Below are 25,845 nucleotides of genomic sequence, written 5' to 3'. Positions count from 1 at the left end.
TATACTTTGATCTGGCAACACATAACATATGCTATCCCTTTCCCTCCACCAATCTTGCTGTGTACTCTACTTGCTGTCAAAGACCGATTTATTGAAAGTTACTTTTTACTCACTTCTCTGCAGCTCATGCAAAGGTGAGCCAAAGCTAAAAGTTTCTTTTTCCAATCATAAAATACTGTCTATTCTTCTAATTTGTGCTTTTTGTGATCGTTGAAAACGTGTTTAGTAACTTTTCTTGATAGGTTTACGACTGAAGTAGTGCTGAAAGGTAAATTTCATAATGCGTACGAGATACAGAAAACGGTTCTCAAGAAACGAAACAAAAGAAATCATGACATCCTTGATCTTGTACGATGTGTGTGTATTGTAGAGATGGGCAATTCGCTCCTGAGCTGTTCCAGTGAATCGAATCATCGAAGTGAGCTGACAGCTTACAGCTCTTTTCAAAAGAACCGCAGCTCACCAGCTCACTCATTTGCTACCCAGTTCACTGCATTATGACGAAGGGAACACGCTACGAGCTGATCGGATCTTCGGCTCTTTAAGAGATTCAATTTAGTCAACATCAATTAAAGATAAGTTAATTCGCATTGCATTCATTGCATCATTGCAAATCAATGATTCATTTTCGATCATGCATATGAAAGAAAACCGGTGCATAAGAAAAACGGCGCACAAAATGAACCTTCAGTGTAAACTAAAAGAGCTGATGAGCTGATACATCGAATCGATTCACTTTGGTGAGCTGATCGGTTCGGAGCTGTTCACCAAAATGAGCTGTTTTGCACACCTCTAGTGTATTGGCTAATAAAGTGTTGCCAAAAAGTTCGTATAGCTATCTTACAGAAGGGTAAAATGAATAAGGCTTCATGTGTTGCGTTTTTTATATAACGGCCAATAAGCCACTTAGGACAAATATTCGGCCGTGTTAGAAGAATCAAGACGGCGACATCGTTATAACAACAATTTACAACAAAGTGAAATGTTGTGAAACATCATTAAAACCATAATCGTACAGTAAGTTTTTCCGTTCATTTCGATTCTAAAAACAATAATATTCAATAATTACGGTTTTGAGCAATTAGTGAATTGAAGTAAATTGCTTTAAAAGAAAATAAATCCACTATATTAAAATATTTATACTACCACTAAATTCTGGTAAAACTAAAACTAAATAATAGTGAAAATCATAGAAATTTCTCTCTGCAACTCTTTCGATAATACTAAAATTCGATTCTATTCACTTTATTGTTATGGTTTGCATAAAATATGTCATAATCTATCAATTTTGCTTAATTCGAAAATTGGCATGTTGAGCAAAAGATGATTCGAATTGTATTTAAAAAAAAATTTTTTGGGTCCGCAAAAAGCGAGATTGAAAAATTGCACTGAATGGGATTGATTTGCGGGTACTTTTTATATAGGACAATTCTCGATGAACATTAGAAAAGGTCCCAAGTGCAAATGATAGTTTCTCTTGGTTTACTTTTTCTTTCAATTACACACTTAGAAAATTTCGCAGAATTCGGTAATTTTTTACCGAATTTTCAATAGCTGAACGTACGGTAATCAGTTCGGTAATCAAATTGATTACCGATCGTTCGGTAATTGGTGAGCTGTCAAACAACTACCGTAAACTGTAAATCAAATGGATCTAACTGATAGTTCGGTAAATGTTGTTGTTTGTTTTCCTTTGGTTAAAATTCTTTTATTTTCTGGTTTTCATAAAGCAACACATGTTCACAAAAACGAATGATAAAAAAATCCAACCTGTTGTGGCTATGATTTTATTCCACCTTCCAAAACACTGCACAATCCGTCGAGTCCACCAGAAATTACCCTCGAACGATTTGTGTAGGCAGCAAGTGGACAAGTGATACAAAATTATTCTCTGCCTATAAGTAAACAAAAAGCTTTTATGTTAGTGGTTCTAATGTTTCAAAAACTTTAGCACCTGTACCTCAATCCATTCGATGAACTTTTCAAGATTTTTTTCGTTTGGTTAATAAAAAGACACTTACTGAACATTTATCAACTGTTTGACAGTTAGTTTTCACGACAATCAGTATTTACAGAAATTCGGTTATTGGAAGATTATTTTACCGTACGGACGGTAGGGTTTTACCGTACTCGGAGACTATTTAGATTTACCGTATGAATTGTATATATATTTACAGAATTCTGTAATGAAAATATGCGTAACACTGATCGTCCGGTAAAAATTTTCATAATTTTTGTAAAATTACGTTCATGTACCGAAATATCGGTAATTTCTTTTGATTACCGAAAGCTTTCGTTAAAAAAAATTACCGAACAACGGAATTGAATCTTAGTGTGTATTACGGCAAATTCCAGTAATTTCCAACAAATTCAACAGTGCATATCGAAAGTTGATGGTTTTTGCTATTATCCTATGTGAAGTGTTAGATGGAAAGATTGCTGATTGTACCGTAATACTCGAAAGAGAAAGTAAACAAAGAGAAACTGCCATTTGCACTTAGGACCTTTTCTCGTGTTTGTCTTCAATTATTGATCCTACTATTTCAAAATATGGAGAACCAACAACAATAAAAGTGAAGGCAATAGTAAAAGTTTTTTCTATACTGTCCCCGAATTTAACACAGATACTGTCGACATGCAATTCAACAATCCATCAATGGAATGAGATTTTATTCGATTTGCAATGTATTAAATTAATTACTGGATTATACTTTTTTCAGAATTTTTCCATAATTTTCGAGTACTAGGATCAATTATGATATTTATATTTTATTATTCAATTATGATTAATTATATTTTCACTTTTTGGCAACACTTAGCTACGCACACGTTCATAAACTGCATAACTATTTTTGACGTTTCATAGATTTTGTGGTATTGGTGAGTACAAGAGCTTCGCTACTGGCTTGCGAAAGAGAAAAACCAGTCATTGATCAGCTCAGTGCTTTATAATAGCTCTTCTCAACATTATTTTTTCTTTCTGATTCGTGGACCATTGTAGGAATTTTCAGAAGCAATTGGATCATTGCATCAGGACTTCCAATGTCTAAAATAAATTCACATGGAGCGACGGGTCTTCGAAACATTAACCTGGAAGAGGTGAGCCATTGTAATTCCAGCCCATTACAAATGAAGAGCTTAATAGAAAAGATGTTTCGTAATTAGTTTAGCATATTTCAATGCACATCGTATTGCAGCATAATGTTTTTACGTTTCATTTTTCATTCCAGATTTGGGCCGACCTGGAAGGTGGCATAAAACAGGTCTATAAACAGGAACAGGGCCTCCGCTCCGCCCGTTACATGCAGCTTTACACGTAAGATTAACACCTGATATTATTTTTTCGATTCCTGAAAATGGCAGTGATTCAAATTACAACAATGTCTGAAAAGTAGGAAGAGAAACGAGTAGCTTGTGTTTTTGATTACATTAATGCGAGGGTGTTGTTTTTGTATGCAGTAGCATATAATAAAATGCGTCGTTTCAAAAATAATAATAGTTGTTGCAAAATACAACGCGTTTTATTATAAACGATTAGAGAACAATCAGCACATTGATTTTTTTTAATAAAAAAAAATACAAACATAAGCTTGGTGAATCCGTGACATTTATTGTTATTATAACTAGTGAATTTAGATATCGCTGGTAGATATTTTAACTAATTCGTAGTTAGTGTTCTTTTTTGATAATATATGGCAACAGTAATATTTTTAGTTATTCTAAGTTTACTTTTTCAAGTTTATTTTCAAAATAGAATTCGATCAAACAAGTACAATAAAATTCAAAAAATTAAATAGTAGTGCAATCAAAATACGTAAATATTTTTCGAGTGAGCATATTAATACGAAATAGCAAAACATTACCATCGTCAGCTATCCTTGTTTTGTTTTACTTTATTTTTATCTCATCGGTAAGTGATGTATCTTCCAAGCGTAAACAATGCTTGCATTCGCATCGTTTAACTTTGATTTCCTGAATCTTATCTAATCTTGCTATGAGATTTAAAGCGCAGACTCAGTTGTTATCTTTATCGACCAATAGTTTTAATAGTTCACTGATCTTTGTTTCAATCTGTCGTTTATTGTATGCACACTTGAGCGCAATATTAAAAGCATAATTTATCTATTCTTTTAGACATGTCTACAATTACTGTACAAGCGTTCATCAACCAGCCAAGGGACAAATGCAATGGAGAGCCTCCAAGAAGGAAACGGCAGTTCCTTCTGGTGAGTTTGAGTTTTATCAGTTACCCGATTAAATAAGTAATAATTTGAAATCACAGGAGGAGCTCAACTGGTTGGACAAGAATTATATAAGCGATTGAAGGAATTTCTGGAGTACTACTTGATTGCCCTTCAGGAAAATGGAATCGATTTGATGGATGAAGAAGTTCTATGTTTCTACACAAAACGATGGGAAGAATATCAATTTTCGAGTAAAGTACTGAACGGTGTCTGTGCATATCTGAATCGACATTGGGTAAAACGTGAATGCGAGGAAGGTCGTAAGGATGTTTACGAAATCTATCAACTCGCTTTGGTGACATGGCGTGGAAATTTGTTCAAACATCTGAATAAACAGGTCACCAACGCGGTGCTGAAGTTGATCGAACGAGAACGCAATGGCGAAACAATTAATTCACGACTTGTGTCCGGTGTGATAAACTGCTACGTTGAGCTCGGTCTGAACGAAGAAGATCCCAATGCTAAGGGTCAGAACCTTTCCGTGTACAAGGAAAGTTTCGAAAACATTTTCTTGGAGGACACTGAAATGTACTATTGATGGATTCGATAACCGTGGACAAATCTCTATTCTACTTTTTTTTATTTACAGGTTTTACACTAGAGAAAGTGCGGAGTTTTTGAGGGAGAATCCCGTTACTGAATACATGAAACGTGTCGAACTACGCTTGAACGAAGAACAAAAACGCGTCCAAGTTTATTTGCATGAGAGTACACAAGAACGACTGGCAAAGACGTGCGAGCGTGTATTGATTCAAAAGCATTTGGAACAGTTCCGGACAGAATTTCAAAATCTTCTAGATTCTGACAAAAACTCAGATCTGCGTCGAATGTATTCACTGGTAGCACGCATCGTTGAAGGGCTGGTGGAGCTTAAAGCGATTTTGGAGATGCACATTCATAATCAAGGCCTAGCAGCTATTGCGAAGTGCGGCGAAGCCGCTCTTAATGTACGTTTCTATTATTTCTGCCATATCATCCAATAACTAGATTTTTTTTCTCAGGATCCTAAAATCTACGTCCAAACAATTTTGGAAGTACACAAGAAGTATAATGCCCTTGTACTTACAGCATTCAATAACGATAGTGGTTTTGTCGCTGCGCTGGACAAAGCTTGTGGTAAGTTTATAAATACGAATGCGGTAACGGAAGCAAGCAAAAGTGCCAGCAAGAGTCCTGAATTGCTGGCTAAATACTGTGATCTACTACTGAAAAAATCCAGCAAGAATCCAGAGGAAGCTGAGCTAGAGGATACACTAAACCAAGTGGTAAAATGTTTTTGGTTGTACTTGTTAATGGTTACAGTTATACATGCAAGTTCTATTCCTAATAGATGGTTGTCTTTAAGTACATAGAAGATAAAGATGTATTCCAGAAGTTTTACAGTAAAATGTTAGCAAAGCGACTCTGTCATCACATGTCTGCCAGTGACGATGCGGAAGCGTCAATGATTTCCAAATTGAAGCAAGCATGTGGTTTTGAATACACCAGCAAATTACAGAGAATGTTCCAAGATATTGGAGTCTCGAAGGATCTCAACGAACAATACCGGCAACACGTTAAAGGATTGCGTGAGGCGTCCAAGTCGACCGGCAACGACATCGACTTTAGTATTCTGGTACTATCCAGTGGTTCATGGCCGTTCAATCAGAGCTTCACATTCTCTCTGCCATTTGAGGTAGGTGTTCGATAATAATCACAATAATTGAGCGGAGCTAAACAAATCTTATGACTTCCAGCTGGAACAGTCCGTCCACCGATTCAGTAATTTTTATGCAAAGCAACATTCCGGACGAAAGCTCAACTGGCTGTATAATATGTGTCGTGGAGAGCTCATAACAAACTGCTTCCGGCTAAGGTACACTTTACAGGTGAGTGTGATTACACTGTACTGATTGAAATGTTGTAACGATATGTTATGTTGCTATATAGGCCAGCACGTTCCAAATGGCCGTTCTGCTACAGTTCAACGAACAGACGACGTGGACGATTCAGCAGCTCGGTGAAAATACAAGTAAGTTCAAATGGACCTTAGTTTTGTTACTTTATTTTTACGAGTTACTGAATAATGGATGTAGAAGCAGATTTCCAACTTATCGGACTAATTTACATTAAGCGGAATTTAAGTAAAATTTTCATTGAAGAACTATATAAATTTTGCTTTCATAACATAAGCAAGGAGGAATAACTTTCATAAATGTGTCGTACGTTTTAGGTATAAACCAAGAGAGTCTCATCCAAGTACTTCAAATTCTTTTAAAAATGAAATTGCTCACATGCTACGACGACGAAGCTAACCTTACGCCTGCATCCAGTGTTGAACTTAATACTGGCTTTAAAAAGTAAGTACAGTCGCCTATGCCGCAGAAGCTTTCGTTTACTGTTTTCTTTTCCGATATTTGTAGCAAAAAGCTTCGGATCAATATCAATTTCCCGCTGAAAACAGAACTGAAGGTCGAACAAGAGGCGACCCACAAACACATTGAGGAGGACAGAAAGATCTTGATACAAGCGGCGATCGTGCGGATCATGAAGATGCGCAAAGTACTGAATCACACTCATCTGGTAGGCGAAGTCCTCAATCAGTTATCAACGAGATTTAAACCTAAGGTTCAAGTGATTAAGGTAAGTTTATGATTTTTCTCATCATCCATGCCGAATGGTTATTATTTCTTTGTTTTCATATATTTTAAATATTCTTAATTGTGTAGAACGTCTAAACCATTGGTAGCAATCACTATGGTAAAAATAGTAGAAGTTCATTTTATTTTAGGGTTGACTAAAATTGGGAATTGAACAAAAGTTCGAGCTATTTTTCAATGATCACCAAATTTTCAATAATAAAAAAGATGCAAATAATTTAATTTATTCCGCCTTTATTTCAGAATGCGCAAACCTTGGCATTAATATCAGATAAAAACTTTCTGAACGACATTAGAATCAATAGTTTATTGAATTCTTCATTTGTTCCACATTCTTTTAAGGTTGTTTCAAAAGGTGCTACGTAATAATAGTCTAGTTTTTTTTGCAGTTCCGGAGTGTTTGGTTGCGAAGGTGTACTCCTCTTTCCGCAAGTACAGATCGCTTACTAAATCAAGAGCTTAATGAACTTCGACATTTTCTGTGTCCGGGGTTCTCGGGAACATCACACTTAAAATTCGATCCGTTTCAGTGCCGGTACAGTTCCGTTCACAGACACTGATCTTCTTCCACACACGGTTCAATGCATATATTCATACTTGTTCGGCTCAGTACCAACACGAAACGGTACCGGACCAGTGTGTGTGTACTGTCTTATCAAATAAGAAAACATGGGGTGATATGACGGCATGAGATTATTGAAAACCTATAGTACTTTATTAGTTTACATCTCTTTTGAGTGATACTCGTTGAAAAGCACGAAGTTTTACAAAACAAGAGAAACAACAACAATTGGATTTAATTAGAAATAACTTTTTTACATTTTAACTCCCTACCTAATCCGAATGCTCTCATAAAACTTCGTGAACAATCCAGATAGATTCCATATTGCCCGCTACTGCTTGTAATTTTAAGCACCGTATTCTGCTTCGAATAATAAACTCTTACTTACCAGCAATTCTGCCGTTTCAAGTATAATTGTCCCACATATGTTGGAAGTTCCATCGAATAAGAGACAATAATGCGTATAAAGGGTGTACGTTATTTGGCCGAATTTTGTTTGGCATTAATTTGACTGGCATAACTTTTGATTGGCATAAAATAAAAAGACATACTGTTTCATTTGGCATAACTGTTGTTTGGCATAATTTCAATTGTGCATATTTTCTTTAGATATTCTATTTATTCTGGGAGTATTTCTGATTAGTACTCGATTCTTACTCTCGATTCTTAAGTGAATATCTTTGTTATGTGTCTATCAATAGCCAAGAAGGCTCGGTGGCACTCAGCCACCGAGGCGACGCCGGCTGAGTCGGCCGCCGACCCGCCGTCGGAAGCGGCGGCCCCCGCATACAAACCTGTAATCCACTCGTTTGCCCGGTCTATTCAAAGCTAGGAGCTATCCCTTCGCCTCGCATTAAAAAACAGCAAGGCTGCAAAGCCGCCTTTAGAATTTATTTTCTAGTTTTAGACCACAACGAGGACAAGACAACCTCGGCGGCGCCAAGCCCCGAGGTAACGCAGTCCGAGTCGTCCAATTACTAATCGGAAAACCTATAATCCAAGTGTTATCAGGCCGTTATGTATTTCAACCTTTTAAATTACTCCCAGAATAAAGCGAATCAAAAGAAAATATGCACAATTGAAATTATGCCAAATGAAAATTATGCCAAACAACAATTATGCCAAATGAAACAGGATATACTGTTTCTATATTATGCCAATATTTTTATTTTATGCCAATCGACATGCCAAACAAAACAAACAAAAGTTATGCCAAACAAATTTATGCCAAACAAAGTTATGCCAAACAAAATTCGGCCAAATAACGTAAGGGGCTGGGGTCCACTAGGAGATTGATAGTACCTATTAGCTCTCTCCGGGCAATACCAGCCTAGATGCCGTGTGGAATCCGGCGGAGAAAAATGAACCAAGAATAGATCCACTTCCATGTCGTAAAAGGCGACAATTGCAGAAGTTTCTTTTTCCTTTCAGTTATCAGATATTTTCAATGTTTCACTTCTGATTACTCTATTTTACTAAATTATCTCTTTATTCAACCTATCAATTTCCGCCTAGCTTTGAAGAAAAGTTTTATTTGGAAAGTTTTCTTCTTCCATGTTATTGATTGTCTTTCAGGATTATAAATTGGACGATAAAAATCAACTATTGCGCAAATCCGTTAATATTACAAAGTTAACAACAGAGATAACATGTATCGGTATATTGAATACATAGTAAAAAACACTTGATATTAATATTTCGAACAATAAATTAATGTTTTTCTCGGTAGCCGGCTGCCCAGATCAACCAATATCACCAATTATTCATTTTAATAAATAATTAAAATAATAAAGCGGAAGTAATACAGAATCAAGACGCGCGTGAAATCTGTTGACCTTTATTTCACTCTTTTAATTTGTATCATGTAATTTCATTTATAAAAAAATAGGGAAGTTTTTATTCATTACGCGATGGTATTGCAAATTTTTCTTCAGTTTCCTCGAATAAGAGCTGTGAATCAAGACTTCCCGGAACTTCAATATAGGATATTATTGAAACGTTCACTCGGGAAGTTAGTGAGTTTAGTGGTGCATCGGAGCATCTTGAAACCGAAACATACTTAGTCGCGCGCGAATAATAAAAATACTGAAATTTTTACTAACAAATATCTTTCTCCCGTGACACTTGTGAAGTGCGCAGTAGTCTATACGGCCTCTAGTAACAACAAGTGTTGGACTAACATCTCTTCCCATTCCTCAGACGATCTACGTTCGGGCCTGGCCGGCGCCGGTACTGATCAATAAATTCTGGGATTACCAGAAGATGTACATTGAAGTATGATTTGCCAGTCCCAGGTCGGATCATCTAGAAACTCCCTGTACAATTTCAGCTAAACCCGATCAGTAACGGAGTAGCAACCAGGGGTGGTCGCTCAAGCTCACAAAATTCAGCCAAATAACGTACACCCGTTCGTCACCAGCGATTAAAGTTAAGAATGCTTTGTAGCAGTGATGTCCGAGCTCAGCACACGAGCTGCTCTATACCTGCTGTGTGTGCCTATTAAGCTAGTGTGCTGTGCTTTTTCAAACCAGACTCATGAGCGTGTGCTGTTTGTGTAGTCCACCTACTGATAAGAGACAAGACAAGAGCGGACACTGTGTGCTTAAAATTTATATTATTGAATAAAGAAAAGAACGCACACTCAAATCAGCACATGGGCCAGCACATGAGTCAGCTCACGAGCTAGCCCCCCATTCCAACTTATGAGCCAGCAGATGAGCCAGCACACCAGTTAAATCGCGAGCTTGTTCTACGAAGCACACGACTCTCGATCTAGTAACAAGACACACGAGCGTGTGCTTCAGACTTTGTGTGGGTGCTTTTGAAAAACCACAGCACACGTGCTTATAACTGGCTCGTGTGCTGGGCCATCACTGCTTTGTAGATTGCTCTCCACTTGATCGATCCATCACTCTCGCTGTCACCCAGTCCGATACGCCTAGTTTTGGTTTTCAATCCGATGTATAACTCCTTTCTCATCTCAAAGTATCAACGTCGTCAGCCAAGTCAAAAGCTGTTCCAGAGATCGTACCACTCGTGTCGATTCTCGCTCTTCGAATCACGCCTTTGTGAAGCAATATTAAACAAGAGACAAGAGAGTCCATCATCTTGTCGTAGGTATCTTCAAGATTCGAAATTACTAGACAAATGCTCGATCTTTACGTTTACGAGAAAAAAGTGCCTTTAAAATTCGAATCCTATATTGAGGGATTCATGATTGATAGATCGATGTGTATCAAGGACCGTGGCGTTTCTCTTGAAGAACAGTTAACATTCAAGCAACACACCAACTACATTGTGACTAAAGCCTTGGATTAGTGATTAGTATGGTTTAGTAATTTACGAATGTTTACTGTTTGAAATTCCTATACTGTTCTCTCGTTCACTTTACTCTGGAATATGGTTCAGTTGTTTGGAACCTACAACACCTTAATGGCGTTAATAGAATCGAGTCGAGTTCGCAGTTTACCTTGAACTAATACTCATCAACTACCAAGCTATGTAAGTAGCGGATTGCTAATAGGTCTAAACACACTGCAAGTAAGACAGGAGCTATCGAGTTCTTTAATGATAGCAGATGTTTTGAACGATAGGATTGACTGCCCCACTTTGCTCCGTGAAGTCAATATCAATGTTCGTCCTCGAGCTCTCCGCAACAACGTTTTTCTTCGTCTTCCTTTACGATGCACCAACTACGGGATAAACGGTGCCATAATTGGCTTACAACGGTTATTCAATCGAGTTTTATCTGAGATCGACTTCAATCTTTCACGGAATAAAACAAGGGCCAACGTCTTACTTAGTAATAGAATGAATCATTGGGACCACATTGTGTCTGTTGATTTTACAATAACTACTGAAAAAAATAAATAAATAACACAGCACCTCTGTTCATCGTTACTATGACCAATCGCGTCAGTTCGTAATTCTGCCATAACAAATCTCGATCAATTGTGTCGTATGTTGCTTTGAAGCCAATCCCGTAGTTGGTGCGGCGTGAAGAAAGTCGAAGAAAATCGAATCTACGTTGAACCGACTCTGTTTACTCCTGCTACGATGATCCAGACAACAAACTAGAATAGAAAAACTATTATACCTATGCTCAAACACTCTTACTAACACATATGTATTCATTCGTTCTTTAAGTAGTAAAAACTTGACTGTTGTACCAAACAGACGCCTTTTGAATTTATCCGTCCAAGAAACCGAAACTCATTCGTATACAGTCCACTCCCGCGAGGAATCGAGGACATTTTCTGGTCCTTCGAGCCGGATGTTTCGGTTTTCTGATTCACTGTTCCGATAACAGTTGAATTCGCACGAAAAACGAGTGATCTAAAATACGGATCCACCGCGTTCCTATGGCTCTCGAGTAGCCAGGAGAAATTTGACGCCACTGACTGTGGTGAATCGAGCGGTATCAGTCGGATCAAGTGTTTTATTTCGCGAACCTGTTGGCGCTGCTGATGGCAGCGTATTCATTGAAAAGTGTCCCTGGGAAGCGTTCTCGAGGATTAAGTGCTTTTTCGAGTGATTCTATTCGTGTAGTGAAACAATCACAATGTGTACGCGCATGCTCTTCTGACTCAGTGAAAATAAGATGGCCGTCTACCTAGAAGAATGAAAATGCTATAGTGTTTTTCGCAATCTCGTTTGCTATATCCGAGTGGAACGCGATAGTAGTGGTACCAGTGCGGTATTCAGTGACGTGCATTTGAAACGAACCCCGATCAGAAATGTTTCCGTATCATCGGCACAATGAGCATGACACGCACACCAATTGCGACGCGAAGTGCAAAAGATAAACACGTCATCGGCGAAACAGATTCTGTTGGTGAAGACGGTAATACGTTAAATGATAAAGAACTAAACTGTAAAATAGTGCCAATCAGTCAACAGAAGAAAAACAAAAGAGATAAAGAAGCGCGAAAGAAGATGGCAGCTGAATACAAAGTGCTAATAAATCAGATGAATGCTTTGAGTCGAAAATTAATGCGAGTGAAAACGGTATTAGAGGCTGACAACGACGATCCCAACCAGAGTCTGGACTGCAAACAGTTTCTGCAGCTTCAGCTAAAGGTTGTTGAGAGTGTAAATGCCGATTACAACGTTCATCAGCAGCGAGCACACGGCCTCGACATTAACGATGATGATCGCTCGGGGCTAGAGGAGTTTTGCATTGAATTTGAGCAGTTATATGGTGAGTTGTATATTGTCCTTACAAAATTGTTCGAGACTTCCTTGAAGAAGGAAGAACATACGGTTCAGCCCTCCGCGATACCTCCTGTGAACGTGGCACATCTGCCTCCGTTGAAGGTGCCTCTTCCCTCGTTTGATGGATCGTACGAGAACTGGTACGCTTTCAAGTCGATGTTTGTAACGATCATGTCCCGCTACACCTCGGAAGCTCCAGCCATAAAACTGTATCATCTTCGAAATTCGTCAATGGGAAAGGCTGCGGGAATCATTGATCAGGAGATAATAAATAACAATGACTACGACGCTGCTTGGGCGACACTGACTGAACGTTTCGAAGATCGACGGCTAATAATCGACAAGCATATCGATGCACTCTTCGATTTGCCGAAGCTAACTAACGAAAATGCAGTTGGATTGAGGAAATTATTGGACACGTGTGCGAAAAATGTAGACGCTTTGAAAAATCTAGGTCTACCAGTATCTGGACTTGGAGAAAGAATGTTAATCAACCGTATCGCTCTTAAACTGGACAGTGATATCCGAAAGGCTTGGGAACTTGAACAAGCTTCCACTGCCTTACCCGATTACGATTCTACTATGGATTTCGTACGCGAAAGATGTCGCGTTCTCGAAAAGATTCATCCGTTCCACAAGACGCAGATGAAGATTCCGGCGAAACTCCAGCTAAGCAGTCCTGCAGGACCGAGGGCGCGTGCGAACTCCTTAGTCACCGCGACTGATGCTTGTCCACATTGTTCTGAAGGCCACGATCTGTGGAAATGTGATGTCTTCAAAAAGGCAGTCATCTCTGATCGATACGACACACTCCGTCGGACCGGCGCATGCTTTAACTGTTTGCAGAAGGGGCATCGCACGACGGATTGTTCTTCGAAGCACTCGTGCAAAAAATGCAACAAACGTCACCATACTACGTTGCATCCAGCCGACAATCAGCAGAAGAAACCAGATGATTCGAAAACTGAAGTTTCGCAGTTAAAACCCGAGAAGAAGTCTGTACTACCGCCTGAGAGACAACACGAAGAAACATCTATAGATGCTGGAGTACAGTCAACATTTTGTACTCATCCGAACGGAACCGGGAAGAAAGTTCTACTTTACACCGCTGTAGTCCTTGTTTACGGGAAGTCTGATGTTTACCCGTGCCGCGTACTATTGGACTCGGGTTCACACTCGAATTTCGTTTCAGAACATTTCGCAACTATGCTATCTTTGAAGAAGGTACCCGCGAATGTCTCAATTAGCGGTCTAAATGACATTCATACGAAAGTGCGACTGAAGATTCATACGAAAATCAAATCTCGTATAAGCGATTTTTCAGCATGTCTCGATTTCTTCGTTATACCCAGGATAACAGGTAATCTTCCCTTGACGAAGGTGAATTGCACCAACATTGCACTACCGACTGGTATACAGTTAGCAGACCCGAACTTTAGTATTCCTGACCGTGTCGATATGCTACTGGGCGCTGAAGTATTTTTTGAGATGTTGAAGTCCGGTCGAATGAGGATTCCAAACACCTCTGCCATTCTCCAGGACACCCAATTTGGATGGGTGTTAAGTGGTCCGATTCCCAGCAAGAGCTCAGAGCAGCAATCGTTCTTCATCTCCGCTGAAGAAGATCTCAATGAAATTGTACGAAACTTTTGGCGTATCGAGTCATGCGACGAATTCAACGAGAAATTCGTGCCATTGGATGAGATTTGCTTGGACCATTTCCGTGATACACACGAGCGCACTAGTGAAGGAAGATACGTAGTTCGCCTTCCCTAAAACGATATTAAGGATCAGCTTGGTGATTCGAAGGCTATGGCGGAGAAACGGTTCCTGGCCCTAGAGAAGCGACTAGATAGGGCTCCCGAAATCAAAATGCTGTACATCGCCTTTTTGAGAGAATATGAAACACTTGGTCACATGACGCTGAATGAAGATGTCGAAACTGATCAGTCCCAATTAGCTTACTATCTGCCACATCACTACGTTTTAAAACCCAGCAGCACAACCACTAGACTTCGCGTTGTGTTTGATGGTTCGGCACCGAGTGACTCTGGAATCAGTATCAACCAGACTCAAATGGTCGGTCCAGCCGTGCAAAACGACCTTATATCGATACTCCTTAACTTTCGATCGTTCAAGTTCGCTTTTGTCGCTGACATTCCAAAAATGTATCGACAGGTTAGAGTTAACGACGAAGATGTTCGATATCAGCGGGTTCTCTGGCGCGAAGACCGGAGTCAGCCGATTCGTGTATACGATCTACGAACCGTAACGTACGGACTGGCATCATCACCTTTTCTGGCAACAATGGCACTCCTCCAGCTCGCTGAGGACGAGAAGGAGAGATACCCGCTCGGTGCTGGGGCGGTTAGGAAGTCCTTTTACATTGACGACGTGCTTACTGGAGCCAGTTCTCTGGAGAAGGCTATGGAGGTAAAAAATCAAATAGTTGGATTACTCAACGAAGGTGGCTTCGATGCACACAAGTTCTGTTCGAATGCGGAATCATTATTGGCTACTATTCCTGAACATCAACGAGAAGGCTGTGTTGATATTACAAACCCAACTGTTAATACGGTAATGAAGACTCTCGGGATCTCGTGGAATCCCAAAGAGGACACATTCACATTCATCGTAGCGGAATGTCGTGATCCCAAAGCTCAACTAACTAAACGATCGATTCTCAGTCAAATTGCTCGAATTTTCGATCCTTTGGGATTTGTAGGACCCGTGATTACCGCAGCGAAGCTGATTATGCGGGAGCTTTGGGGCGCGGATTTAGAGTGGGACCAACCGGTACCATGTGAATTAGCACAGCTGTGGACAGATTACCGTGATCAACTACAATACTTGAACAACGTCAAGATTGAACGATGGATCTTCAGTAATGGATCGTGTACGTTTGAACTCTTCGGATTTGCTGATGCGTCAGACTTGGCATACGGCGCCTGTCTGTACGCTCGAGTAATAAGACACGATGGGGCAGCCATGAACATAATTTGCAGTAAGTCACGAATTCTCCCGAGGAAGAAGAACAAGCAAAAGGAGATTACAACACCAAAGGCCGAGTTGTTAGCAGCAATGTTACTCTCTCAGCTCACCGTGAAGATGCTAGCAGCAATTGATTCCGACTTTAGCTCTGTTCGATTGTGGTCGGACTCACAGATAGTCCTCTGTTGGTTGCAGAAATCTCCGGAAGCACTCACCGTATTCGTTGGCTACCGAGTTCGACAAATCCAGCAATTGACTGCTGATTACAATTGGCAATACATCCCTTCGAAAGAGAATCCTGCGGATTTAATTTCCCGTGGCGTATCGCCATCAGAATTGGAAAGACGACAGCTTTGGTGGCACGGACCGTCCAGATTTCAATGCGCTGAAGTGTCGATCGATCAACCAGCTCCACTCTCGGAAGAGGAGCTGACAGAACTCAGAATAACAGCACTCGTTGGTGCAGTTGAACGTTCGAGGCTACCGATATTCGACAGAATCAGTCGGTACATGATTATACAGCGATCGATGGCATATGTGATCCGTTTTTGCGATTACATTAAGAGTGGTCGAAGGCACATCGCCAAGGGACTGCCTACATCAACAGAAATGCAACGAGCATCCATTTTGATCACACGGATGGTACAAGGTGAAATGTTTCACAAAGAGCTACAAATGCTGAGAAGCGACAAGGAATGCAAGTTACCCTTTCAGAACCTGAGCCCGTTCATCGACGCAAATGATGAAGTGCTGCGCGTAGGTGGTCGCCTACGGAATGCTGCTATTCCATATGAACATCGTCATCAAGCCATTCTGCCTGAAACACATCCACTCACAACAACATTGATCAGACATTTACATCGTGTCAACATGCATCTTGGTCAAAGAGGTCTGCTGGGCGTCGTTCGGCAACAGTATTGGCCACTCAAGGCAAAGAATGTCATACGGAAGGAACTGCATCGCTGTGTACCGTGTTTCCGGATGAGACCCAAGAAGTCTACGCAATTAATGGGAGATCTTCCTGACTACCGCGTCAAGCCGTCTCCAGTGTTCGCGCATACAGGTCTGGACTTTGCGGGCCCTTTCAATCTTAGATCAAGTGCTGTTACAAGACATCCGACAACCACCAAGGGATACGTTTGTTTATTTGTCTGCATGGCCATTCATTCCTCCACGTAGTCCGCATTTTGGAGGGATATGGGAGGCGGGAGTTAAATCGCATCTGAAATTGATTCTCGCTGAACATCGACTGACGTTTGAAGCACTTTCTGCTGTACTCGCACAGATCGAAGCAATTCTAAACTCCCGTCCTCTCACACCTGTCTCAGATGATCCAAATGATATGACTGCCATAACTCCAGCTCATTTCATCATTGGAAGAGAGTTCCAGGCCATTGCGGAACCCTCATACACTGGCATTCCCCAGGGCAGGCTATCGCGTTTACAATTTATTCAGGACATGAAGCAAAGGTTTTGGAGAGTGTGGATTAAAGATTATCTCCACGAACTTCAAAGGCGTCAACGAGATCTGAAGGTCACTGAATTTAAGATTGGAGCAATGGTGGTCATCATCGACGAAAATGCACCGCCGTTGAAGTGGGCGCTGGCCCGTATAATCGAACTCCATCCGGGCAAGGATGGGCACACTCGAGTGGTAAGTTTGCGAACCAAGAATGGCATAACTAGGCGTGCCGTCAAGAAAATTTGCTTGTTGCCAATAGACAACGAGAGCGACGACCAGACTGGGCAATTGGAATCTTGAAATTTCCAATTTCAACGCCCGGGTAGATGTTTACTCCTGCTACGATGATCCAGACAACAAACTAGAATAGAAAAACTATTATACCTATGCTCAAACACTCTTACTAACACATATGTATTCATTCGTTCTTTAAGTAGTAAAAACTTGACTGTTGTACCAAACAGACGCCTTTTGAATTTATCCGTCCAAGAAACCGAAACTCATTCGTATACAGTCCACTCCCGCGAGGAATCGAGGACAGACTCGATTCTATTAACGTCATTAAGGTAGTGAGAGTTCCAAACAGCTGACAATATTCCAGAGTAGAGCAAACGAGTGAACAGTATAGGGATTTTAGGTTGCGCTTCGCTGTGCAGATGAAGTTCGCTGCCTATCCCGGGGTTTCACGCACTTTTCCCAAAATTGCGAGAGAACGGAGAAGAAAACGGAAATTCTAAATAATTAGTTTTTCTATCGATTCGTATATAAATTGTGCCCGATAAACGTTTTCATCGAAAGATTTTGTGCGAGTTGTAAAAATAAATGAGTTTTTCCTTATTATTTCGCACACTCACAATATCAACACACAAGTAAACTAAATGTTTAACAAAACTCGTACGAAATTTCGCGAAAGAAATGCATTCTAACTGATATTTTTTACCAAATGCATAGTTAAATCATTTATCTACAATCGTATGTTTTTGATTTTTCGTGAATCGGGTTTGTATTGGAGAAATTTGCAATTTAGGGTGAAATTTCAACGACAAAGCAAGAGGAATCATTGAGTTGTATCGCTTCGACCTGACCACGGCGAAGCGCTACCTTAAAGCAATAAACATCCGTAAAATGCTTAGCAATTCTCATCACGAATCCAAGGTAGCAAGAGGCTTTAGCCACAATGTAGTTGGTGTGTTGCTTGAAGGTTATCTGTTCGTCTAGAAAAAAAAACGCCAACGTCCTCTGGATTAACGACCATGTGATTCAATTTTCGCCAATCCGAAAAGATTGTTATTCGTCGTTTAAGAAACGCCGAATCCCCTGAGTTGCGTATAACATGGTAGATCTTGAGGTCATCTGCAAAAGATATGCGCGGTCCTTCCAGAGAAAAATTAACGTCGTTGAAGTACAGCAAGAAGATCAAAGTGCCGAGATTGCTCCCCTGCGCAATTCCAGAGAACTATTCTTCCAAAACACAATCGTCAATTTTAACCACAAAATGACTGTGTAATGCGAGAGAACGCCCGCAACTAGACAGAGGTGATTTCTGCGGGGGCGTGTTATATCTGGTAATTGAATTCTAGGAAATGGTCTACTGAGAAATAGTATACAGTACTGTGCTAATAACTCCAATATTTTCAAGTATATTTACAAAATATTCGTGTAGAATGTAAGACAATATTTCCATTTTTCAAACAGTACCAGAACATTTATATAAAAACACGGGTAGAGTCGAATAAGAAAGTAAACAAAGAGAACCTGTGAATTGCTTTTAGACCCTTTTGTTTACATCGAATTCATTCATTCATTGATAATTACTTGTGGATGTCCGAAGCGTAATATCAATGGGTTGATTGCCTTCGGCACGGTTAACGTTATTATAAGCAAACTGCGAACAGTGTTAAATGTTTCATTCCTCAGGCAACATGTTTTCTTCTTCTGTATAACAGCACACCTTAGAGGTGCTCTCAAATGTTGACAAAAACATCGACCATTCTTCTGGATTACCAGCAGACTTGGGAAGATCACGCGGTACTATTTAACGAACTGCTTTCTCGTAAGACTCGTACACCTTCTGGTGACGACTCATCGAAAAATTCTGAGATCTCATGAGGGCGACTGTTTTGGTGGCTAAAACGATTTCACTTCGTCCTCTCTGTGAATTTTATAACTATTAATCGAAGACGGAATCACCCAGAACGGTGCACTTCTTACCTGTATGGTTGTTCGTGATGAAATGTGAGAAGCTGTTCTTCAATAATACGATAGACCTGTTGCAGTCATACCCAACCCAATTGGTCATGGCATGCTATGCATAGATTATTATGAATTCGTTTGTACCCACACATCCACCTTCTCTTCTAAAAAAAAATATCGGGGTGCCTAGAATAATAATATTGAATTTGGATCAGCGATGCGAACTATACCGATTTTTGTACTCGATACAGAAAAACTGACATGTTGTCTTAAAATACGAGCCATCTGACACCGGTATGTAAGCACCAGCCATTTGAAAGTACACTGATTACGTTGAGCCCCTCGTGTTTCGGGCCCCAAACACTGCGATGTTTTGATACTCATCGTGACTCTCAAATTGTGAAAATTACCTCCTTTTGATGATCTGCTATATTTTAGGTAAACTGACAAGTTATTGTGAGAGAATCGATCCAAAAATCTCTAACTTTCGTGCAATAAACAAGGTAAACCATAAAACTTTGCAATAAGCTGATTTTAAAGTTCTGATTCAGATCTTATCAAGATGGCGTCGTGACAGGGGGCCCTCAAATACAGTTAATTGAGTTTTCAGACAGATAAATATAGATTTTCTGTTTTTGTGTTTTTGGTTCCATAAGGTTAAACCAGGTGGAGCGAAACCAGGCCTCACTAATCAGATTTTTCGAGATAGATATTGTACAGATTGGTTTTTTCGCCAAATACAGATTTTTCAAATAAAGATGGCAGCTCTGGCTTGGATTCTGAAATTGTGTATCGGAAAATGCAAGGAAAAATGTTCAAAACTAGTTCTTTGTTTTTTTGATGATTTATGAAATGATTTTTTTATATTAGAGGAGTGAAACTGATTGAAATTTACATTATAATGATAGGTAACTAATCTTTTATAACAGATATATTGAACCATTACTATTGTTATTCATAATTTCAGAGAAAAGTGCAAAAATGTAGGTTTCATTTTTCTATCGTTCAAAAGAGAAGATATATTTTGAGATGCATCTGAATGAGATCAGATATCATAAACGATATAAATCGGATGTTTGATTTGTGGTGATTAATAGATAATGTAATAAAGATTTTTGTTTTGCTGTATTATTACATACTGATTCGTTCTTGCGTTCACCTCATTTGTTAAATGGTAAGTCATCTGTTTGGCATGGCTCAAAGCCCTATTCGTCAATTCTTGATTTACCTTGTCCAAACACTGAATCGATACTGCGTATATCAGACAATTATCGGTAATAAATACAAATTGCGACTTTTGCAAAGTGCAAATATGCAATTCCAATCACTTCAATCAAATAAAACACTTTAGATTCACATTGAATAGATTTTTTTTTATGATTTCGGAATGAAAGTAACGTATCTTAAACCCATTCGAATAAATTAAGACAAATTTTCCAAGGTATATTTTTGTGTTCCTGTATCAATAAATTATCTGGATCTTCAGATATGCAGTAAACAATCAGCATTGCGTTTTCAAGTATCACAGAAAAGCATCCAGTATTCGATGCGAAATCAATACCATTTATAGTCGCTGGGAAAACCTTAACTGTTACTACCGTCTCCAGTATCTTTAATCCAAAATACTCCGTTGTCGATCGTCGATGCAGAAAAATGCTGCAACTATATGCTTTTGGTCTTTTCTACTTGAATCGAAACACGTTTTTTTCCAAGAGAGATAGTATATTTTAGTGTTGAATGTTCGCCTTGTTCCGTTAAATCGTCTAGTACTTCCATAGACATTTTTAACAAGATTTTGAGCGCAAATCGAATCTTCCAAGAAATACGGACACTACATACGTTAACATGATTCTTGTATTACTAAAATCTTCTCTCCTTCTTTCTTTGTTTGGTTGGAAAGGTTACAATGACCATACATCCATCGATTTAGTTTATAGTCACATGGACTTTATTGTTTTTGACTACCGATGGAATCTCACGGCGTTATGACACGAAAAAATTTCATTCGTTACTCGAATTACTCGAACTTCTAACACACTGTCCGCGAACCAACGTGCTCACACTTTGAAAGAACTATCGGAAGTAATTAATAAAACCACTGAAAACAATAAATTCGAGTGTTGTTCTATCGTTAACAATTACTTATAACGCAAATGTGCGCGATCTAACGATCCGCTTTATAATGCGCGATTTTTGAAATCCGCTCATTTTTTTTCATTTGCACGGCCACGTTGCCTGCTCTCCTTGTGCGCGACGTTCCCGGTCCGCTCATTTACATTTGCGCGACCTTCCTGATCCGCTCTGTGATGCGCGATTTCATGAATCCGCCTTTTTCAATGAAAATCGTAATCATTTTATCTATGTATTTTATTGCGCGACCTTCCTGGTCCGCTTATGATGCGCGACCATAGTGATCCGCTTATTTCAGTCATTTTCAACATTACGTAATCAATGTAAAATAAAAAAACTGCGTGCCAAATAGCACCAATATCTGAATAGATTTTGTTTCGTTTTGGGTGATTCCGTTTCCATGCGAGATGGTTCTGAATAACTTTGCTATTTCAATTGCGCCTCCTAGCAGGATCGCCATTGTGAATTTTTATAACTATTAATCGAAAACGGAATCACCCAGAACGGTGCAATTCTTACCTGTATGGTTGTTCGTGATGAAATGTGAGAAGCTGTTCTTTAATAATACGATTGACCTGTTGCAGTCATACCCAACCCAATTGGTCATGGCATGCTATGCATAGATTATTATGAATTCGTTTGTACCCACACACTCTCCTTCTGTGGTAGTGTATTTATCTGTTGAATTTTCTTCGTCGTTTTCACTGATCAATTCCAAAACGCTCGACTGCGAATCACTCAGTTCATTCGAATAGTTTTCTACACTTATCTGTTTATTACTATATTCACACAATATCAATAATAAATTTATTTTTCACGTTCCATTTCGCAGAAATGTATTGACATCCTGATAGAGAAGGAATATCTCGAGCGCCAGGAAGGACAGAAGGACACATACAGCTATCTAGCTTGATCAGTAGTAGGTTTATTTTTCGTAGCTATTTAAAAAAAAAACTTGGATATCAAAACCGAATGTAGAAATATAAAAGATAAACTTTGAATAGATACCAGTTAAGCAGAATACAATATTCATCATAACTGCGGATTCGAACTAGTTTCAAATTTCACTGATTCCATTGCTCTATTAATTTGCAAAATTTCAAAACTGTAGCTTTACTTGTTTTCCTTTCCTGTTGTATTGATTTTAGTTATGTTTAGTCGTTTAAAATTGAGAACAGAAAAACTTTTCTGTACACAAAACTCAGTTGTCCTTGTTCATGTCTACATAGTTCCCGTATATGGTTGAAAAATTAATCAAAATGTTTAGACGAAAATTAATCTAGTATTATGCTTTTTATGACTTGCTCTCGGGATATATATTGACAGAGTCCCACATTTTTAGAAAATCGTTTTCAGTGGAATTTTTTAGGACACAATTATCCAAATAGTGAGAATCCATAAGTTTGTTGTACAATAGATAGCTTTTTATTCATTGTGCTAATGGCAAACGAATACTGGAACAAGTTCAAACAGAAAATAAAAAAAAATACATGAATTGAATTTGGTTGTAAAAATGAAAATACTCCACACTCAGTCCAGCCAACAAAAAAAGATGCAGACTATGAAAAAATGTTTAAAATATATGGTATTTCATTATGTGAAAACAATACTCTTTTAATCGTTGAGAAATTTTGTTTAACGTTTAGTGAAATAACATTCTTTATGTTTTATTTGCTTTGTAGTGTTAGATTGTCTTTTCAGTTCAGTTCAGCTTTGAGAGAAATAAATCTCAGCTCAGCTACACCATCGCTCGGCATCTCATGTCAATAGCGGCCCTTACACGAGTCATTAAAAATGTCATTAGTAAAAAAAATATCATTTTAATGAACGTGTAGTGGTGCACTAATGACGAAATTTCTAACAAATTTGAATTACATCATTAGCGGCCCTTACACGAGTCATTAAAAATGTCATTAGTAACATAAAATATCATTTTAATGAACGTGTAGTGGTGCACTAATGACAAAGTTTCTAAAGCGGCCCTTACACGAGTCATTAAAAATGTCATTAGTAAAAAAAAATATCATTTTAATGAACGTGTAGTGGTGCACTAATGACGAAATTTTTAACAAATTTGAATTACATCATTTAAATGACATCATTTAAAATGACATTTTTAATGCTCGTGTAAGGGCCGCCTAACAAATTTGAATTACATCATTAGTTAGTCATCATTTAAAATGACAGTTTTAATGCTCGTGTAAGGGCCGCCAATTGTATGTGTATACGCAGTGCTGTTATTTTTCCGCGAAATTGACATTTCTCTCACCTAATTTCTATGTAAGAGATTCGATGCGGACTCGCCTGCGGGCGCCATGCTCGGAAAAACAACACAACCACAGTAGTTAATGGAAGAAAAGTACACCCGTTTTTCACTAGAGGCGCTGTCAGTGTCTCTGTATAGTGAGAAATCTCGATTTACCAGATTTATGGTAATAGTAATGTAATTGAGCTGCCCATGACAGCAAAAGCGCCGTCAGGTGTAGAATGGGTGCGTAAATGCTCCTAAAATGCACGTTTAAAGTGCCCGCGCATTTAACATACCGGGACGGTCTGATCGCTCAAGTGCTAATAGACCTTAAAACAAAATACACACTTCGACTTCAATTCGAGCTTAATCGGTATGGGGTAAGAGCAAATTCAGCAGCTGAAAGATTCATATGGGTGGTCTATAATGTAAATGAAACTGAAACAATCGTATCCCCAGCAATACGTTTTAGTTTTATTTATTCGACCAGTTCTACTGTCTAATTTAAAACTGGTATACATTGCCGTTCTATTTTTTCTTTATTTGAAACACAGATAAAACGCTGTTGGGCTGCCAGTTTACTTTGTTATAATTTCTAGATTTAAATTATAAAACTGACAAAAATTATGCATCTAGAACTAGAACACTCCTGAATATGCCGTAAATGGGTATTTAACTCTACACGGAGTAGCAAGACAACCTAATTTTGAGTACTTTTCACCTAACATCGAGGTACTGTTCAATAACCTAATTTTAGTTAAAGTGGCTCTAAGTAGTTTCCATAAGGCGCTTACAAAAGTATACAGTATAGTGAGTTATATCTAGCTATATTTACTCAATGGTTGAGTCGAATTCACTCAATTTCAGGTTAATGCGGTTTACTTAATTTTAGCCTACTCAACGAAACTCTCTGTTGGGTGGTTTTGCTTTATGTGTTTTAACAACAACTATGCTTTCTACACCCTTGCAGCAAATCATTGAAACTAAAAGAGAACTACCTATTATATTCCTACCTTTTCTTTATTCTGAGGTACACAACTCACCATTTAGGTTAGGGGGTTTCGGAGAAGTTGAAAAGATCAAAATGCATGGTTTAACGTTCTAAGTAGAAATCCCAGCTTCCTAACGATACTTTATTTATTGAATCTCATTTCGACTTTCACCGGTTGCAAACGAATTCGTAGGACAATATCAGGCAGGATTTATGGGCGAACGCGCTACCACGGACTAAGTGTTCGCCATCCGCCAGGTGTTGCAAAGGTGCCGCGAATACAATGTGCCCCCACACATCACTTATTCATCGATTTCAAATCAGCCTACGACACAATCGATCGAGATCAGCCATGGAAAATCATGCACGACTACGGATTCCCGGACAAACTGATACGATTGATCAAGGCTACGATGGATCGAGTGATGTGCGTTGTTCGAGTATCGGGGATAAATTCGAGTCCCTTCGAAACTAGCAGAGGGCTACGGCAAGGTGATGGCCTTTCGTGTCTGCTATTCAACATTGCTTTGGAGGGTGTGATAAGAAGAGCGAGGATAGACACGAGTGGCACGATTTTCAGAAAGTCCGTCCAGCTACTTGGTTTCGCTGCTGATATTGACATTATAGCACGCAACTTTGAGAAGATGGAAGATACGTACATCGGACTAAAAGCTGAGGCCAAGCGGATCGGACTAGACATCAATGTGTCAAAGACAAAGTACATGAAAGGCAGGGGCTCGAGAGAAGATAATGGCAGCCACCCATTACGAGTTCTGATTGGTGGTGATGAAATCGAAATTGTCGACGAGTTCGAGTACTTGGGCTCACTGGTGACTGCCGATAATGACACCAGCAGAGAAATTCAGAGACGTATATTGTCAGGAAACCGTGCTTACTATGGACAGTGCAGGACGCTTCGATCGAGCAAAATTCACCGTCGTACGAAGTTAAGCAAAGTCCTGGCATTACATTCCTTTTGTGGAATTTGGCCTTTCTGTTTCAACAGACTTCGCAGCCGACGATTCTTGGTGTACAGAATCATTGCATGGCTAGTACTATGGATCCTACTGACACTAAGAATCCTTCCAGGTCGAGGCTCGAACATACTGGCTTGTAAGACCAGCGCCCTATGCATTGAACCACCAACCCGGGCGTACGAAGTTAACTATCT

The 25,845-nt window shown here is 39.2% G+C and overlaps 2 protein-coding genes across 2 annotated transcripts; both read left to right on the top strand.

The window, feature by feature from the left end:
- Window positions 1-108: 108 nt before the first annotated feature.
- On the top strand, window positions 109-23,042 carry LOC131426994 (cullin-1). The gene is made up of 13 exons (XM_058589848.1): window positions 109-268; window positions 3,002-3,099; window positions 3,231-3,316; window positions 4,135-4,226; window positions 4,283-4,772; window positions 4,834-5,191; window positions 5,246-5,509; window positions 5,575-5,919; window positions 5,981-6,112; window positions 6,174-6,255; window positions 6,457-6,583; window positions 6,647-6,866; window positions 22,268-23,042. The coding sequence occupies exons 2-13, from the start codon at window positions 3,043-3,045 to the stop codon at window positions 22,346-22,348; spliced, it is 2,334 nt and encodes a 777-aa protein (XP_058445831.1). The 5' UTR covers window positions 109-268; window positions 3,002-3,042; the 3' UTR covers window positions 22,349-23,042.
- LOC131426993 (uncharacterized) lies at window positions 14,472-22,254 on the top strand. Its single transcript, XM_058589847.1, has 2 exons — window positions 14,472-20,213; window positions 20,273-22,254. The coding sequence occupies exon 1, from the start codon at window positions 14,472-14,474 to the stop codon at window positions 16,827-16,829; it is 2,358 nt and encodes a 785-aa protein (XP_058445830.1). The 3' UTR covers window positions 16,830-20,213; window positions 20,273-22,254.
- Window positions 23,043-25,845: the final 2,803 nt, after the last annotated feature.

This window comes from Malaya genurostris, chromosome 2, assembly GCF_030247185.1.
Source record: "Malaya genurostris strain Urasoe2022 chromosome 2, Malgen_1.1, whole genome shotgun sequence".
Classification (NCBI taxonomy): Eukaryota; Metazoa; Arthropoda; class Insecta; order Diptera; family Culicidae; genus Malaya; species Malaya genurostris.
The sequence above is the reverse complement of the archived record's forward strand: the minus strand, read 5'-3'. Positions and strand labels throughout refer to the sequence as shown.